This window comes from Perognathus longimembris, chromosome 3 (assembly GCF_023159225.1).
Source record: "Perognathus longimembris pacificus isolate PPM17 chromosome 3, ASM2315922v1, whole genome shotgun sequence".
Classification (NCBI taxonomy): domain Eukaryota; kingdom Metazoa; phylum Chordata; class Mammalia; order Rodentia; family Heteromyidae; genus Perognathus; species Perognathus longimembris.
The window spans coordinates 116,933,909-116,951,576 of record NC_063163.1 but is presented as its reverse complement, the minus strand read 5'-3'; the positions used below and the strand labels follow the sequence as shown (position 1 = coordinate 116,951,576).

Sequence of the window (17,668 nt, the reverse complement as noted above, 5' to 3'; positions counted from 1 at the left end):
AGAGCTAAGCTGGCCCAGGGCCAGTGCAGGCTCAGGGTGGGCAGAGCCCCAGGACTCCCCAGCAGGCTCTCCATGGGGACCCCCAGTCCCTGCTCCAAGCAGAGCTGGCAGCCTGGGCTGTGCGCTTGGTTCTGGCACTTTCCATGCCGCCCCCCCCACCTCCTTTCCAGTTCCTTCCTCCTCTCTCTGTGACAGGCCTCCATGCCTCCCAATATTGATGGAGAGTTCTGAGAGTAGTCTAGAAATCCACCCCTATTGGGGCTCTGGTGCTGGGGTGGGCGACTGTCTCCCCGTGCATGCATTGCCTTTCCTGGGTAAAGCCTGCCCCGGGAGGCAGAAAGGGGATGGGAGCTGGTGGAAGAGCAAGCCGGGCTGAGCGGAGTGGATACAGGGCGGGGCGGCAGACCCATGGCTTCCGGGGCGGGCCCAGCTTAGCAGGTGCTTAGCTATTAAGCTTCCTGCTATGGATCCACCCCAGGAGGCCAAAGCCTTGGGGCAGCTGTGGAGAGGGAGGTGTGGGCAGGAGGGGGCCCCTGCCAGCCTCATACCTCCAGGCTGATGGATGCAGGGATGAAGGAGATGGACGCGGGATGGAGGAGGAGGGCTGTCCTCCTTCGTTCTTGGTGCAGGCTCAGAGATAGGAGAGGAAGGAAGGCGAGAGATCTGGTCAGCCTCTCCCCTCCTTTCCTGCCAGTGGTGGGGCCTTCCCCCCCCCCCCCCGCCCCGCCACAGCCTGGCTCAGACTTGATAAGCTGAGTCTCTGGGCATGGAGTTAGCAGCTGGGACTTCTGGCCCCCAGAGGTGGGAGGAGGGCCCAGCCCTTCACGGAGTGGGAAACCTGCCAGCTATGGCTTTCTTCTTTAACTCTGAGGACTTGCCCCTGCCCCTTCCTTTTTGCGCTGGTCCTGAGGCTCGAACTCAGAGCCTGGGCACTGTCCCTGAGCTTTTTCTTTACTCAAGGCTAGCGTTCTACCAACCACTTGCCCTACAGTTCTCCTTCTGGCTTTTTGGTAGTTAGCTGGACTCAGAGTCTCAGATCTCAGCCCCCCGAGTACCCAGGATTACAGGCACGAGCTAGCAGCCCCCAGCTTGAGCCCCCTTTTCTAGCCCTCGAGGTGCTCATTCTCAGTAGGATTTTCCCCTGTACCCTGGTTGGTGTGGATCCCGGGCCCCAGGTGAGGACTCCGGGCGGGCAGCTGCGGAGGGCTGGGAGAAGGGAGGGGATTCCCCCCCCACGGGGAAGGGAACTGAGAGTAAACTGCTTCCTCTTTGGGGGTTCTCTGACGCGCACCCCGCCCCTCTCTGCCTCCCCCATGTTTTCCTTACTTCCTTGGGTTCTCAGGCTGGGACAGCGGGGCCAGGCCCCAGCCCCCCCCCCCTAGGCCCCGGGGCCCTCTCGCTAGGCCTCGGTGCGGCTGTGGGCAGATCCACAGGGTAGATTCCAGTGCATTCTGAAATGGCTAAGGGGCAGAGGTCTGGACGTGGGCTCCCCCCCTCTCCCTCCCCCCCCCCCCCCCCCGCCCCACGGAGCTAGGCCCCTTCACCCTTCTTTATCCCTCTGGTGCTGCCAGGCAGGAGGCAGACCCCAAAGCCTTGCAGCGGCCTGGCCGCCCCTCTGGGTCCTCTCGAGCCCAGTTCCCCCTTGTGTCTCACCAGGTCTGAGTTCACCCCCGCCCCCCAGCCACGGCCAAGCAGGGTGCAAGTCCTGCCTTTCCTGCAACTTCCCTGAGGACCTTAGGATTCACCCGATTCCCATTGTCCATGGCCACGTGACTTCCCTGGCCCTGGCCCTCAACCAAGTTAGAGCTCCCATAACTCCTCCCACGAAAGCGCCCTCGGTGTACTTAATCACTCCCTCGTAGTAGGGGATGAACACCCGGAGTAGCCCGGGAGGGGGCCCAGACTGCTTGCCCGGCGCGTGGAGCATTGCCACATATGCTACTGCGTCCCGAGTCCCGTGGCCACTCAGTGAGTGACACGGGGATTTACCTAGGGAGAGGTTCAGAGACATGGCACACCCACGCTCTGCCCCCCGGTGCCCTGGAGCCTGAGCAGTCTGCAGCGTCCAGAGAAGGCCAGAGTTCAAGACCCAGCCTGTAGCTGTGTGGGCCGGTAGCCACGCTGCACTTCAGCCCCAGGAACTCTAGATGAAGCCTCCTCCTAGCTCCGACTTTGTTTTACGTGTCTCTGTCTTGTGTTTAGCCTGTGGCACCTAGTCGGTGATCAATAAACAATTAAAAGATGCAACCACACAGTGTAGTCCTAACTCTTAAGAGGTGCGTGGTCGAGGTTTCTAACTTCTACCCAGTCTTTTAGATCTAGCCAAGATCCAAGGCTAGACCACCTCTCTCTTTCTCTGTCTCCCTCCCTCTCCCCTTCTGCGTGTGTGGTCATCCTGGTTCTTGAACTCAGGGCCTGGATGCTATTGAGCTCTTTTGCTTAAGGATAGCACCTCTACCACGTAGAGCCACAGCTTCACTCCTGGCTTTTTGGTGGTTGATTGGAAGGAAGCGTCTCACAGGCTTTCCTGGCCTGGCTGGCTTTGAACTCCGATCCTCAGATCTCAGCCTCCAGAGTAGTTAGGGTTACAGGTGGGAGCCACTGGCTCCCGGCTCCACTTCCAGTCCACTACTCTTTGCCTGGGTGGGTGAATGAACATGGTAGCACAGGGCTGGGGCCCCATGAGCACGGTCTCACTGCAAGCTCGTAGCGTGTAGGTGAGGAAACAGAGGCCCGGAGAGCCGTGAAATGATTGCCGAAGACCTGGCAGAGCATGCTTCCCTATAATCCATTGCCACCCACTCCTAGGCTCGGCTTCAGTTGCTATCCTAGGATCTTTGCCCTCCAAGAAACCACTCCTCTCCCCTCGGTCTCGATCCTCTTTCAGGGTTCCCTGGTAGGAGGCGTAGTGGTTTCAGGATCCAGGCCTCCCCGGGCCCCATCTTCAGCACCGAGCTTCTCACTCCCCCACTCCCCATTCCTCTTTCACTTTGTATCCCCTCCTTTGGCCTCCCGAAGTTTGCACGCTGCCCACTCTTCATGCAACCCAAATTCCACTTCTTCAGGGAGCCTTCTCCAACACCTACGGCCTCTTCTGATTTTAATTACAAATAGTCATGGCTCCCATAACTTAGTTATTATTTTTATCCATCCATCCATCCATCCATCCATCCTCCATCCATCCACTAATCTACCCCTGATGACCCCAGTGTCTCTAGAGGTTAGTCTTGCCCTTTCTTATTTGATGGGTACTTCCTGGCAGCACAGGAAGTAGGAGCTCTCCAAGGTGCCCTGTTGGGATCTGGGTAGGCATGAATCATGAAATTAGGCGGAAGGGTTCCTCAGGTTCTGCACTTCCTGGGCCCCCCCTCCTCCCACCTGTTGGAGATCAGATATGCTTCTGGAGAAAGGGCAGGGGGGCGGTGAGGTGTCTACCCCAGGCACAGCCTACAAGATGGTGAACGCCATGAGCAGACTTCTCCTCCTCCCGTGTCCGTGGCTCTGCCCCGCGTGGGTGTCAGCGCTGGGGGCCGGAGGACAGGGCTTGGAGTTGGCCTAGGACGCCGCCGCCTTCTGTGCTTCAGGGCTCTGAGAAACTCAAAAGTGGGAACAGATGGGAGTATCATTATTACATCGTAAAAAACTGCTTAGTGATCAAAAACCCATCGAGAAGCAGTGATATTTGAACAGATCGGGTACAAACAGGAAACTAGTGGTGGGGTGAATTTTCACCCTTGGGGACCAGAAATAAAAATATTCTGCCTGCCTGGGGGAGCAACAGGCCAACAAAAACAACAGGTGGGGCGGCACGGGGGAGGCCAAGGCCCGGCTGGACCCCCTGGGTGTTCACCTGCAGGGCGCTGCTGGGCTTGCCAGGAGTGGCCTGGCTAGGCCATCCCAACGCCATCCGAAGCGGCGCCTCGGGTGTGGGCAGGTTGGTGAAGCACGGAGGTGACAGGGGCTGTGTCCAGGTGGGTGATTTCAGGGCGACAACACCGGGCTCCCGTGTGGCAAGTGCAGCCCCACAATAGCGGGGTGATAGCCCAGGACTGGCCCGGTGCCTCGGAGTGGAAACTGCTCTTCCCAAGAGCTGGATTCAGAAAGTGGCCAGGAAGTTTCTAGAACCCTTGGCTCATCTTCTCCATGCACCCCCCCCTCCCAGAGTGCTGCAGCCTGTAACCCTGGCCCCAGGGAGGGCAGATGAAGGGAAGGGCACTTCCGTGCTCAGAGCCTCGAGGCTCCGGCCTCCTTCCTCCTGTGGGCCGGCGTCCCTCCGACCACATTCAATACTGGTGGCCGTGGCTCGTGGGATGTTTACCTTTATAACCCCGTGGCCAACCCCACGAGACCAGGGCCCCTTTGTCCCCAGGAGTGAGCACACACCTAGCACAGAGTAGGTGCTTGTTAAAGGAACGGAGCGCTCCCATTCAGGTCCCAGCCTCCTGCCCGGGAGTGACATCTTCCACTTTGGTCTGAGTCATCTTTTTGGAGCATGAGCTCCATTGGCCCAGCCTCTGGTCATTGGAGTGTTTTCTGGGTACGATTACCCTTTTCACAGGGTGAGATTAAAGTGAAGATGGATCTGATAGTGGGGAAAGACACTGCGGGCCATTAATAACAATGCACTTGATTCTTTACACTGTGGGTTGGCTTCAAAAGAAACCCTCAAGCTCATCAATACAACAGGAAATGGGTGAGTCAAACTTCCCAGCACCCAGAGTCCTCTAAGGTGGGTTTGATAACATCGGCCCTAAAGGGGGGGGGCCTGCGTATCTGTCGCAGTTCGAAGTGCTGTCCCTCCCATGGGGGCTCAGCCCGCACCCGCCTTTCCCGCTCACATGCAGGCTCAGAGAACCCCATGCAGTGTAGACACCATGGCCAGGGAGGGGGGTGATCTGAGGGGGAGTAGAGGCATTTCGGAGAGAACGAGTAGTCTTCGTTAACAGCTAGTTACCAATCTGGGAAAATACAGTTCAACAGAATTTCCTCTTCTGTCCACTCTGGCCCGTTTCCCCCTCTCTCTTACCAAGAGGAAGTTCCCTTAGCTCACAGAAACATACCATCACACATTCCCCAGCCTGGGAACCCCCCCACCCCCCCGAACCCCCTCCCAGGATATGGCTCAGCTGAGGAACAGCCCAGACCTTCAGTTGGGGGACTTTAATTCCAGAGAAGCATGGATGTGTCTCATTGGCCCTGCTGCCTAGAAGAACTTTCTGGATTTTCCCTACAGCAGCATGGAGTCAAGCTCATTGTATTCAAGGTAAACAGCCCAGCCTCTGTCTGTCCCGCAGGCTGCTCCTCACGGGTGTGTATGTATATGCATGTACCTATATCCACACGCACATACATATTCAAGTTGGCTGCCATGTTTTCTGAGCCTTTACCTCCACCCTGCGGTCAGGCCTCATCACGCCTGCCTCAGGATCACTCGCATGAGGAAGAAGCCAGCTCCCACACCCCACGTCCAGAGGAGAGTGACCTCGCCATTTCTCTTTCCAGTCGCAGCCCCAAGGCGTCTGGAGGGGAAGTAAGAGCTGGTCCACCCCGGTGCGTGCTGATCTGTGGTTTGGGGTGGCCTGGGTGCACCCCAGAGTGACGGCGAGCAAGCGAGACGAGGTGTCCCGGTCACCTCCTTGGGGGATGCAGGCTGGCACACGGGAGCCCAGGGGTCCAGAGACCCTGGGCTGGCTGCACCCGCCGGGGTGAGCTCAGGGAGAGATGGAAACCCGCCTGCGGCTTTTAGAGGATGACCCCGTGGCTTCCACGCTTAGCAGAAGCGTCCAGGACCCCCTCCGGGCGAGGCCGGCAGGTGCTGTCCGTCCGTCCGTCCAAGGAGGGCTTCCCACCTGCAGGCAGGATGCGTGTGCAAAGCCCCGAGATGTACTTTCTCCATTTCCTGCTAAGGTTTCCACGTTCACCCAAGTTTCTCCAAGGAAAACGATTTCCCTTCAGATCCTGCACAGCCAACGACAGGCCTTGGCTAGGGAACCCCATCTGCCTGGCACCCGGTTAAACTCTCTCAATCTCATCCAAACGTCACCACCTCTCAGGCTGAATTCCATCCCATTACCAACTGGAATCAGAAGCTCTGAGGATGAGTAATCTTCCCGAGGTCACAAGCAAAGCGGGCGACGCTAGCACGGCTGGGTCTGCTTCCGCTCCAGTTCCTCCCCTTCCCCCCCTTACGTGTTAGCATATCATTAGCATAGTCAATGACCAGCAACTAACATTAGCATATCATTAGATTATCCAACCACCGCAGCGGTGGTACCATCGGAAACCACATTGTTTTCACAGGATTCCGGGCAATTTATTGGAATTAACACACACACATACACACACACACACACACACACGTACATTACTCATTCACAATCTGTTCAAAGCAACACTTGACATGCGCTTGCTCAAGGAAAGTGCATGTTCCTATTAGGCAAGTCACACATTCTTTCCAGATGAACAGATCTGGAAACTGGCTCAAAGAGGGGGAAAAAAAAAAAAGACCGATCCAAGACTGTACAACGAGGAAGAGTATGGTAGAGCCTAGAGCTCCAAGACGCCCGGAGAGAACCTGGAGTCTTTGCCTGGGCCTCCTTGGCCCTTCAATAAATAAATAAATAAATAAACTTCCCCGAGGAAGCCTCTGGGCTTCCTGGCAGAGGGGCAGGGGTTCCGTCTGGGTCCCTGAGCCCGAAGGCCCGCTTTCCAAACACTGCAGTGAGGTTGGAGGCCAGCGAGGGCGTGGTGCGGGCGGGCGTCCTTGCGCAGAAGCTGGGCGCCGCCTTTGTGTGGAGACGGATTCCCAACCGGGCCTTGGGGAAGCGAGGTCCACGCTTGCTCCCTCGGGGCCCCAAGACTGGCCCACCCTCCTGGTGCCGCCCCAGACGCCCCGCTATGTCGCTTGGAACCGACGGGGGCAGAGTCCACGTCCTCCCAGCGTTGGGTCCGGCCGGGCAGGGCTCTGAGACAGTGCTCTTCCTGGGCTCTGGCGCCAATGCAGCCGACACCCAGCGCGGGGAGCCCCTTCGAGGTGAGTGCACCTCACAGATGGGGAAACGGAATTCTTCTGAGAAGCGAGTGGCCACAAGCCGAGGCTGCCCGGGGCGCTGAGCTCTGACCCACACAGATAGCCGCCGCGTCTCAGGTACTGGGGGCAAGATGGTGGTGAACTGTGAAGGCTGGGGGCTGCAAATGACTGTGGTCATTGGTCCCGTGCGGGGCAGGAGGCACGGGTTCTGAGCCGGAGTCGTTGGGTGGACTGATGCGTTGACTGGCTGACTGACTGCCCAGGGCAGATAAAGCTTAAGATCTTCTGGTGATGACTTCAGATCATCTTCCCGTGACAAGCCTGCTCCCCGAGTGGGCGTGTTCTCTCCCTATTATCATTGCCCCAGAGCTCCCACTAGAATCAACCCCCACGAGCGTGGTCCCCGGGTCTCGTCACCAGGCTGGCTGAGGAGGTGCCTGTGCCGAGCCCACTTCAGCCCGGCAGCTCCCCGGCTCCAGAAGCCCCTGCGGCTGCCCCCGGCAGAGGGCAGGAAAGAGCTCACGGGAGGGGCTGTCCTTCCCTATGCCAGAACCTGCAGGGCCCCGCTGGGCAGTCCAGCCGTCTAGGACGGATGCACCCAGCGCGGCCTGGTCCCCGTGGCTTGCAGCGCACAGGCGGGCCCGGCGCTGGGATCTCAGCCTCCTTCTGCCCCGGTCACTCTTTACAGTGCAGGCTGGAGACCAGCGGCAGGGCCAGGTCCGAGTCAAAGCTGCTCAGGAGGCTGCCCGGGCTCGCCTTCCAGTCCAGAGCGGCAAGGTCGCAGGTCCAACTCCAGCCAGGTGTTCCCAGGTCCCCGCAGCTGGCGAAGGCCAGGAGCGGCCATTCCTCGGCCAGCTGGCTCCACTGGTCTGCGGGGGCCTCCAGGGGAGCCCCCGCCGTGCTGGGAGAGTCCTGTTTCATGTAGCCCTTGGCCAGCGCCGGCGGGGGCCGGCCCGCCTCGGCCTCCAGGCACACGGTCAGCTCTGGGCTGAGGCCGTCCGTCGAGAAGGTCTCTTTCTCCGGGCAGCCCTCCGTGACTGCCGGCTCCTCTGTACGTCTGGCCTGTTTCAGGTAGCCCTGGAACGCCTTCACGGCCGAGTCTGTTTCCTGTGGGGCCTCAGGCCCCAGGAGACGGGTGTGGCCCGAGGCTGGGCCGTTTGGGGCATCCCTGGAGTCTCCTGAGCTCTGGATGAGGCTCACCCCGCTGTCCTCCTGGCTGCGGCGGCCCGGACTCTCATCCTGAGGCCTCCAGGCAGGCCTGGGGCTGGGGTGCAGGCCGGGCTCCCCAAGGCAGATCCCGCTGTCCGTGCTGTCACCGCTGCCGTTACTACGGCTGTCCTGCAGCTCAGCGGGCCCCTCGTCTCCCGGAGTCTTGAGGGCCGGCGAGTCGGGGCCAGCGAGGAGGAAGGGGGGCGCTCCCATCCGCGGGGACGGCTCGTGACCGCCAAAGCCGCCGTCGGCGCCGGCGCCGTGCAGGCCCGAGGCCCCGCGCCCCGGGAAGGCCTCCTCGTCCAGCGGGTGGATGGTGTCCCGCGGCCCTGCGCAGGGGAGCCGGCCGGGGGGGACAGAGGGGCCGGGCTGCTTGAAGACCTGGGGAGGAGGACACAGAGAGAGACAGGGTCGCCCGTGGGCCCCGGAACAAACAAAGCGCTGGCTGGCTGACTGAGTTGCACCCTGCCCTCCTTTCCTTGGTAGTGGATGGCTATCGCACACGCCATGAAGGGCGTGGGCTCTGGAGCGGGCCTTGTGGGTTCAAACCCGGCGCTGCCTCCTATCAGCCTTGCCACTCAGGCCGAGTCACCTGTCTTCTTTGTGCTCTGTTCCTCGCCCGGAACCGGAGTTCACGGTGACATGGGTCTTGCCGGGTTGCGGGTAGCTCATGAAGCACCCCACGCGACCCGTGGAAGACACGCAGACACCGGAGGCTTTGACGGAAGCCTCCCATGGCTCTGTAGGGGAAGTAGTCCTCGAGCTAGTCCCCGGGGGAGGAACCTGCGGCTCAGAGAAGTGCAGTGATTTGCCCTAAGTGACAGCGCAGGGAGGAGCACGCCTGCATGCGTACTCAGCCGTCCTGACTTGAGGTCCCCGCTCGTCCAATCGGGAAGATCAGAGTCACGTGAGCGCACACGTGAGAACCCGCCACCAAGGTGAAAACGCACGGTGCGGTCCAGGGCTCGGCCCCAAGCCAGCGGGAGCTGGGGTCACAGCAGAAGGGACTCAGGCTGTGTGTGCGCTCCAGAGAAAATCCTTCCTGGGCAAGTCAACCCCGTGCCCAGAGGTTGGGAAGGAACGTCCCGGCCGCTGCCCGACGTCTCTCGCGGCTTTCCACCGCGGTGGCTGCTCCTCCGCCTTGGCCTTGCGTGAGAGCCACGGGGCCTCATCGTGGCTGCACTCAGCCCCCGGGGACCGGGCACGGCTTTCCAGGTAAGCGCTCCCTGACCGGCTCCGTGGCCGCTCACTTGCGTCTCTCCGGAACCCCAGGTAGGCATCTCCCATCCGGGCCCGGCCTCCCCAGTGCCTGCTTTCTAGCGATGGAGTCCCTGTCTCTCAGCCCTAGGTCACCCTCGAGTGGGGGTCCAGCCGCCCCCATCTGGGCTCCAGGCCCAGCTTGCAACACGCACTCGACGTGCGGTGAAACAGGCCAACGGGGACCCAGATCTCCCAAGAATGGGGAAAGAACCACCAAGACACACTTCAGCTAGACCCGTGGAGGAACTTTCAACCCCTTGCGGGTTATCAGAGCTGCTGGCCTCGTATCCTCCTCATACTGTTCACTCAGGCTGCTGAGCGGGGGGCCCGGTTCTTTCTTGGCTGGGCAAAGGCTCTCCCAATGTCAGGCTGCCTCCATCTCCCGCTACCCCATCTCCTCCCCACAGTTCTTACTCAAAACCACCTCATGGAGCCTTTGTGTCTCCTCTTGGTTTTCTGACACAGCCTGATCTCTCTGGAAGTTTCCCTGCCTCCTCATGTGGGCATCCCGGAGCCCCCGCCTCCCTGACCGAGTTGGGGTCTTGACAGCTGACCCTGTGTCTGTCCACACTGGGGGCGGGGGCTGGGGGCCCGGCACCCAGGCCAGGGGTGGGCTCAGGTTTGGGAAGGGCTGCTTGGCTCTCACGAGTTGGATCTGAGGGCTGGCTGACCTCACGGGGGTCCCCCCCCCGGAAGGTGTAGGGGGCGGGGCCTCGGTGGCCTCCATGAACCCCCTTTTCTCTAGTGTCACCTCTCCCATCTGCTCGCTCCTTCCCTCCGGGACGGCCTCAGCCCTCCTTTGGAAGGGGGACATTCACCTCTCACGGCCACCGGGTAGGGAGCGGGCTCCCTCCTGACCTCCTGGCTGGGTGACCCTCTGTCCCCATGGTGACGTGACAGGAATGGCCCAGATGCACAGGCCTGGCCCGTGACGGCTGGACCACTAGGAGGCGACGCTCCAGGACGGGGCTTTGCGTGTGCTGCTTCCCCCTGCACCGGTGGTGGGGCGTGAGGGCTCCCCGATAATGTCAGCGCTGAGGACCTGCCAGGGTGGAGGCCGGGGTACGTGTGGGACCCGGGGGAGCCCGGGAGGGATGGGCAGAGACTCACCAGGGCGGAGGGCAGCTTCCCCGGGCGCCGCACGTAGAGCCGGAGGACCAGGCAGAAGCCCAGGCCTGCGCAGAGCAGCAGGACGAAGGCGAAGAAGAGGATCACGTGGGTCACGGTGAGATCTGCGGGTGGGGAGGGGGGCAGGGGTCACCCCGGCATCGGGGTGTGGGGGGGGAGGGGCTCCAGAGATCCTCCAGCCACCCTCGAAAGCAACTCGGGAAGCACCTCTCCAGGGGTGTCTGTGAATCCCTGCCAGTCTCCCCCCTACCGGCCCGGGCTCTTTCCTAACTCAGCGACCATCGTAACCACCTTAGGAGGCGCACGCCCCGTCACCCCCGTTTGTTCGGTTACGGGTCCTGAGGCACGGAGGAGTTAAGGCACTAAGCTCCAGTCAGGTACCCCGTTGGCGGGAGAGCTGAGATTAGAGCTAGCTATTGCTTGTATCAATAACCGAAGCTCACGGGGCGCCGGTGGCTTCCGCCTCTAATCCTCAGGAGGCTGAGATCCGAGGATGGTTGTTCAATACCAGCCCAGGCAGGAAAGCCTCTCAGGCCCAATTGAAGACTCCTGTGCCCGATTAATTACCTCCCCCCACCCCGCAAAAAAAGCCAGAAGTGGGACTGTGGCTAAAGTAGTAGAGCACTCGCCTGAAGCACAGAACTCGGGAACAGCATCCAGGCCCGAGTTCAAGTCCAGGACTTTCCACAAAATGAATGAATGAATGAATGAAGCTCTTCGGGCTACCAGATGCACTGAAGAGTGTCCCCCCCGCAGGGGCGCCCACAGAGGGCCCCCTCAGTGTCCTCATGTGCCGAGAGGTGCCACACAGCTGTAGGAAGCACTGTGGTGTGCACGGGACCCTCCCACCTGCCACAGAACGCTGCCACGGAACTCTCACAGCTGGCATGATCCGGGCACCTGCGCCACGGCTGCCTGCGGCCTTCGGTCTCTCCCAGTTGGACTACAAGACCGGCCGGGGGCCACCCAGGTCCCGTGTGCCCGGCACTCCCCCCTCCTCCCACCCCTCCCCCCGCTGAGGCCTGGGGCCCGGATTTGCTGAGTTGTGTAATCTTTCCAGACGCCAGCTCACTTCTGCTTCCTTGGAGGAGAAGGGGGGGGGGGGCGGGCGGAGTTATTGCACCCTGTGCCAAGGAAGAGAGCCAGCGCCCGCAACACACTGGCCATTCGAGGAGGGGTCCTGGGAGGCCCCGGGGAAGCCCCCCCTCCCCTCCCCAGGATCAGGGGACCCCAGGAAGCAGCTTGCCAAACCCCGCTGCCCTCCCTCCTCTCTAAGATGCAGATCATAGACGGTGGGAGGAAGAGTGCCCAGCACAGAGACCCGCCCCAGCAGTCCTGAGCCATGCTTTCTGAATTGTGCCAGCCCCGCCAGGGCCCCCCATCCCCGGGGACGCAGGCCACGCTCACGTACACTGCCTGCTCAGCGTGATGCACTGCTCCCGGGACCAGAGACCCTTGTTCACGCGGGAGTCGACGAAGGGCTTCACCTTGACACACAGCGTCCCCACCTCTCCCGCCTGGAGGCTGAAGTGCTCGCTGTCCACCACCATCTTTGGGAAGTGAAGCACAAACAACAGCATCAATAAGCATTGGACGCAGGGCCCAGAGAAGCTGAGGTCTGGGGGGGGGCGTGTTTGGTTTTTTTTGTTTGGTTGGTTCGGGGTGTTGGGGATGAACCAGGGCCTCACAGCATCCCAGGCGAGTGATCTATCACTGAAGCACAGTCCCCAGCTCTCCAGTGTTAGAACAAACCCTGTGGTTATCAATGCAGCCTGATAGCATTTACCAGAGCTCTGTGTGTGTGTGCGCGTGCGTGCGTGCGTGTGTGTGTGTACCGGGATTTTTTTCCACTCAAGGCTGACACTCTACCACTTGAGTCACAGCTCAACTTCCAGCTTTTTGTTGGTCAACTGGAGGTAAAAGTCTCAAGGACATTGCTGCCCAGGCTGGCTCCGAACCTTGCTGATCAGGTCTCCGCCTCCTCAGTAGCTAGGATTACAGACGTGAGCTAGTCTGATTTTAATAAAGATTTTTTTTTAAATAGGCTTATTTTTAATAGGACCCGCGATCTTTACAGAAGGGCCTGGAATGATTCGGGATAGGAAGGAAAATGAATGGGTTCTGCAGATTCCAGATTGCAGGGGTGGGGCTGGGAATATGGCCTAGTGGTAAAGTGCTCGCCTCGTATACATGAAGCCCTGGGTTCGATTCCTCAGCAACCACATATATAGAAAAAAGCCAGAAGTGGAGCTGTGGCTCAAGAGGTAGAGAGCTATCTAGCCTTGAGCAAAAAGAAGCCAGGGACAGTGCTCAGGCCCTGAGTCCATGCCCCAGGACTGGCAACAAAAACAAAACAAATAAACAGATTGCAGAAACAAATAAACAGATTGCAGGGGTGACGTTGGGCAGGTCAACGATAACACGGGTAACACAACCCCTTCGGAGGGGCAGGGAGAGAGTAGCTGTCATGTGCCGGCCCTCCGGAGCCCGGGCTGCAGATGGCTTGAACACTCTCCTCCGTGCCCCGGCCCTCCCTCGCCTGGGTGCACACCGAGGCCCACAGAGACCATGGCTGCCCAGGGAGCCCCATACCGTGTAGTTTCCCGGCGGCTTGCGGACGGCAATCTCGTACTTGCGGAATAAGTTGAAGATGCTTTCGTATGTGTCACCTACGGGAGCCACCTGGGGCCGAGAGGGCTGGATTGTCCCGTGAATGAGGCCATTGTGCATCTCCAGCTTCACACTACCAACGGTGAGAACCACTGAGTTGGGGAGAGGCAAAGCCATGAGGCTGAGGGCTGGGGGGGTGGGGGGACCCCTGGGGATGGCACCCATGACCGCCTCCAGGCTCAAGCTTCACCTGCCTGAAAACCCAGCCCACAGGTTTCCCAGCCCCACCCAACAAGAGAACTTCTTGGGGAGCATGTTAAAAATGCAGACGCCTTAGGCCCATGCAGGACTTAGGGAATCTGAATTGCTCAAGGTGAGTCTTGGAAATTAAACATACTCCCTAGCGAAGGTGTCTATGATCTATTGAGTGCACATACAAGGGCTACCCCCAACCCCTCGTGGAAGGGAAGAATCTCGCCGTGTCCAGGGCTTATCTTTCCCTGTTACCTCTTCAGGGGGATCCCCTCCTTCCCACAATCCCAGGGAGCTTGCCTCCAGAGAGGAGAGGGCCTCATTCAGTCGGCCTGATGCTTGTGGCCTGTAAGTTCTTCCTCTCCCCAAATCTAATGTTCCCAGGCTTGGCCTGGGCCTCGCAACTCAGCCTGCACCCAAAGATCTCTCTTCTAGAGGGTGAGCAACTCCATTTCCCTTTTTAATCTCCAAGCATTTTAGCTCTTTTTGATTGATCTTTCCCAAAGTACCGACCCAGCCCTGTTTGTGCCCCTGGCTTCCAGATTGGGAAGCCTGGCCCAATGGGATGAGCTATGGGCACTGAGAGAAACGTCCCAGGCTAGAGTTTCTGGCTGGCAGGAAGCCCCAAAGTCACGGCCAGGGGAAGAAGAAAGCACCTTCATCCATGGTGAAGCGGGGACTGGCCAGGGTCCAGTTGGAGAGCCGGCAGCCGTCCAGGGCTCGGACTTTGGCCCTGTAGCCACTGTTGTGGTACAGGTCCAGGGTGGCCATGGTGATGTCACAGGACAGAGCCAGGACCGGGCTACAGCTGGGGAGAAGGTTCCAGTGCTCGTCTCCATACCTCTGCAGCATCACTTCATAGGAGGTATTTGGGGAGTGATTTGGGATGGGCGTCCAGCGGAGGATATGCTTGAAGAACCGTGCTTCAAACCACACTGAAGAAGGGCTGGGCAGTTCTGTCCCTGGGGAGAAGAGCGTCAGCACCAGAGCTGTTTGTGCCAGTCTCCGGGGACGAGGGGGGGGGAGGGGGAGGGGTGCAGGGGCTGCCACTCATGTACTGCGTGCTTCACGATGAACTCCGCCTCTGCTAAATTCTTTGTAAATGTTTCATTTAGTGAGCACAACCACCGCCCTGCATGCCCAGCACCCCACAGAAAAGGCAGGGTGTGCAGGACAGAAGCTCTCAAAGCGCTTGGCCCGTCGGGTGCCGGTGGCTCACGCCTAGCTACCCAGGAGTCTGAGATGTCAAGACTGAAGTTTGAAGCCAGTGTAGGCAGGAAGCTCTGTGAGACTCTCTTCACCAATGAACCACCACCCACAAAGCTGGAAGTGGAGTCGAGGCTCAAGTGGTAGAGTACCAGCCTTGAGAAAAAAAAAAAAGCTAAGGGCCAGTGCCCAGGCCTTGAATTCAAACAGAAGTACCAGGGCATGCGTGCGTGCGCACATGCGCGTGCACAAAGACAGACACACACACACACGCTTGTCCCTGGGTTTTCTCCCTGTCCTTACTCCCCTACCTTAGGCTCCCCAAGTTGAGGGCTTACCCTCGCTTCTGGGAAAGCTTTACCTGGACTCAGGGGCTCCTCCTCCCTGGCGAGGTGACCACAAACACTGAGCTGGACTATGTGAAGATAGCTCCATAAAGACCTGGCCACCTTCCCCATGCCCCCAGCCTGGACATACACCGGTCTCCATGGAAGAGCCATCTCCAGGAGCCTCCACCTCCATCTCCACCCACAGCCTCTGTGAGGGCATTGGGCAGATTATCTTGACAGAGCCTGGTCTCTCTTCTATAAGAACCCAATACTCACTCCTACTTTAAATCCTGCTGATCACCCATTGGGTGAAGAACGTGAGGGCCAAAGGCAGGTGACGCCCCCGTCCCCACTTCTAGGTCCCTTAAGGTGTCTCCTCCTCACAACTGCTGAAATCCTGCCTCTTTAGTGACGCTCATTCTCACTTAGAAAATCTACCTGTCCCTTGCATTCTTTCACAAACCGTCTTGGGCTCTTAAGCCTGTGTTTTCGTTGGAAAACATCAGATGCCAAGTGGAAAATGCAACCTGTCTTCTCAACTTTCTTTAGGACTGCTCTGTTTGTGTGCTTGGTTTGGCTGTCCTGGGCTTTGAACTCAGGGTCTCCACCACTTAAGCCACTTCCCCAGCCCTCCCAGTTCAGCTTTCCATCACATGACGGGCTGCGGGTTTGACCTCATGTGTAGTGGTGGCTTGGGAGATGTGTTTCTGGTTCTTGTTCTCCCTGCCTCTGGTCTTGGTTCCTCAATCTCGGGACTCTTGGGGCTTCTCTGGGGAACTTGGCCCGCATTCGCATTCTGGGGCAGTGATCGGGGAAAAGGGGAGGAGACGGCAATGGGAGTGAGTTGGGGATTCCAGGCAGGGATGACCAGCGGCCGGGAGGGGGCAAGGAGGGAGGGCAAGAAGGGGGTCAGAACCACCTCCCAGCCGGGCACAGACAGCCAGGGTGAAATGTATGACCGTTGCCACCCCCCCACCCCCCACCCCCACCTCCCCCGCCACCCTCAGCTTCTGCCCCTCCCACCGCAGGGGAGCCCGGCGCCCACTCCTGCCCCGGCCAGGGGGCCGGGAGGCCAGCGGTGCCTCTCCCCCAAGAGGGGCCACCCCAACGCGGTTCTCCACGGGGCCGTGGTGGATTGGGCAGGGCTGGGCCCCGAGACTTACCCTGTACACCCCAGCCCAGGCGCAGGCTGAGCAGCAGCAGCAGCGGCGGCAGCACCATCCTAGGCGACCCGCATCGTCCCAGTGGCTGGGACTGACTGACTCCTCCGCGGGCAGACCGGAGCCACGCCCCGGGGCCCTGACGTCACTGGGCGGGGCTTCACTAGGCCACGCCTCCGAGCCCCGCCCCGCCTCTTCCAGTCCTGGCTCAGGCCAGCTCAGCTCTTCTCCAAGCTTGGCTTCCAGTGACCTGTGGTCCGAGGTCTGAGTACCTGGGCATGGAGTGTGTGTGTGTGTGTGTGTGTGTGTGTGTGTGTGTGTGTGTGTGTGTGTGTGTGGTACGGGTAGCAAGGACACAGATTTTATACAAGGTAGTATGAAGCCTGGCACTGGTGGCTCAGTCCTGTCGTCCTGGCTACTCAGGAGGCTGAGATCTGAGGATCCGTTCAAAGGCAGCTTGGGCAGGAAAGTCCATGAGACTTTTATTTCCAATGGACCAGAAAAAAACAAAAAAGCCGACAGTGGAGCTGTGGCTCAAACAGTAGAGCACTGGCCTTGAACCAGTCGTGCTCAAGTACACGCATCCTTAGTCACTAACACTTCTGCGTCACTAAATATAGCCACGAGTTTTGGTACGAGACACACAACTGTCCACTCTTTTTTATTGGGGGGGGGGGTGAAATCTGCTACCGTGTGTGTGTGTGTGTGTGTGTGTGTGTGTGTGTGTGTACATGCGCTTGCACTCAGATGATTTACAGCAATGCACCTGGGTTTGAGTTCGCTTGTGGAGTTAGTTGAGCATGCGCTGTGGACCTCTCTGCCAGGTGCATGTACATGGCTGTCCTGAGCGCCCTGCTCTTGCTCTCCGATGACACAGGGACCGAAGAAAGGTGGACGGAACATTTTCAGGCCAAAGCTAGGGTCACCAAGCTCTCCTTGCCCCTGAGAAGTTTCGCTGGCAGTGCCCACTCGTGCACTGACTTGGGTATCCCCCTGCTGGTAGCTTCTAAGAAAGGGGCCCCAACATTGGGCCGTATGTCCTGTGCCCTATGCATAATTGGGGCCACTGGTGATGCGTCATCCCCTCAGCTTGTGAATGTGACTCCTGTCTGAATAGTGGGGGCAGGAGGGGGTGGCAGAGCAGTCTCTCTGCCCAGTGGCCTGGCCTGACAGTGTGCCAAATGGGCTGGGGGTGGAATTGGGGGGGGGGGCCATCGTATGCCTGAGTGCATTGGGACTGGAAAGAGCCCACATGGATGGTGGAGAGTGCTACCCACAGCACATCAGGACTCGTGATCACGGCTGTCCCTTGGGAAACGGCGCTGCTCCTGCACTCTCAGCTCTGCTGGGCAGCTCTAGGGTTTGTTTGTTTTTAATGTGCGAGGATGCATTTTCCCTCCATTCTGTTGCTCAGCTAAGACTTAAGGATGACATGGCTCGGGAGTACCCGGGCATGATGCAAGAGGAGTGGCTGCCTTCGGAAA

General features: G+C 59.4%; 1 protein-coding gene across 2 annotated transcripts; it reads right to left on the bottom strand.

The window, feature by feature from the left end:
- Positions 1-7,633: 7,633 nt before the first annotated feature.
- Il10ra (interleukin 10 receptor subunit alpha) lies at positions 7,634-16,331 on the bottom strand. Of its 2 annotated transcripts, none has more exons than XM_048343916.1 (6): positions 16,188-16,331; positions 14,146-14,451; positions 13,220-13,389; positions 12,039-12,177; positions 10,610-10,731; positions 7,634-8,620 (listed from the first exon to the last, which is right to left on the bottom strand). In XM_048343916.1, exons 1-6 carry the CDS (start codon positions 16,243-16,245, stop codon positions 7,706-7,708), a joined length of 1,710 nt encoding a protein of 569 aa, XP_048199873.1. In that variant the 5' UTR covers positions 16,246-16,331; the 3' UTR covers positions 7,634-7,705. The 2 variants fall into 2 exon arrangements, with proteins under 2 accessions (XP_048199873.1, XP_048199874.1); XM_048343917.1 differs by having other exon boundaries at positions 12,039-12,178; positions 13,218-13,389; positions 14,146-14,291; positions 16,188-16,274.
- Between the last annotated feature and the right edge of the window lie 1,337 nt (positions 16,332-17,668).

What these genes read in the sequence shown, in the direction of transcription:
- Il10ra (XM_048343916.1), bottom strand. Translation starts at nt 16,245, where the DNA reads ATGGTGCTGCCGCCGCTGCTGCTGCTGCTCAGCCTGCGCCTGGGCTGG. An exon ending in CCGCTTCACCATGGATGAAG is followed by an intron (nt 13,390 to 14,145) that starts GTGCTTTCTTCT and finishes TCCCCAACTCAG; the next exon opens with TGGTTCTCACCGTTGGTAGT. An exon ending in CATCACGCTGAGCAGGCAGT is followed by an intron (nt 10,732 to 12,038) that starts GTACGTGAGCGT and finishes CCCCACCCGCAG; the next exon opens with ATCTCACCGTGACCCACGTG.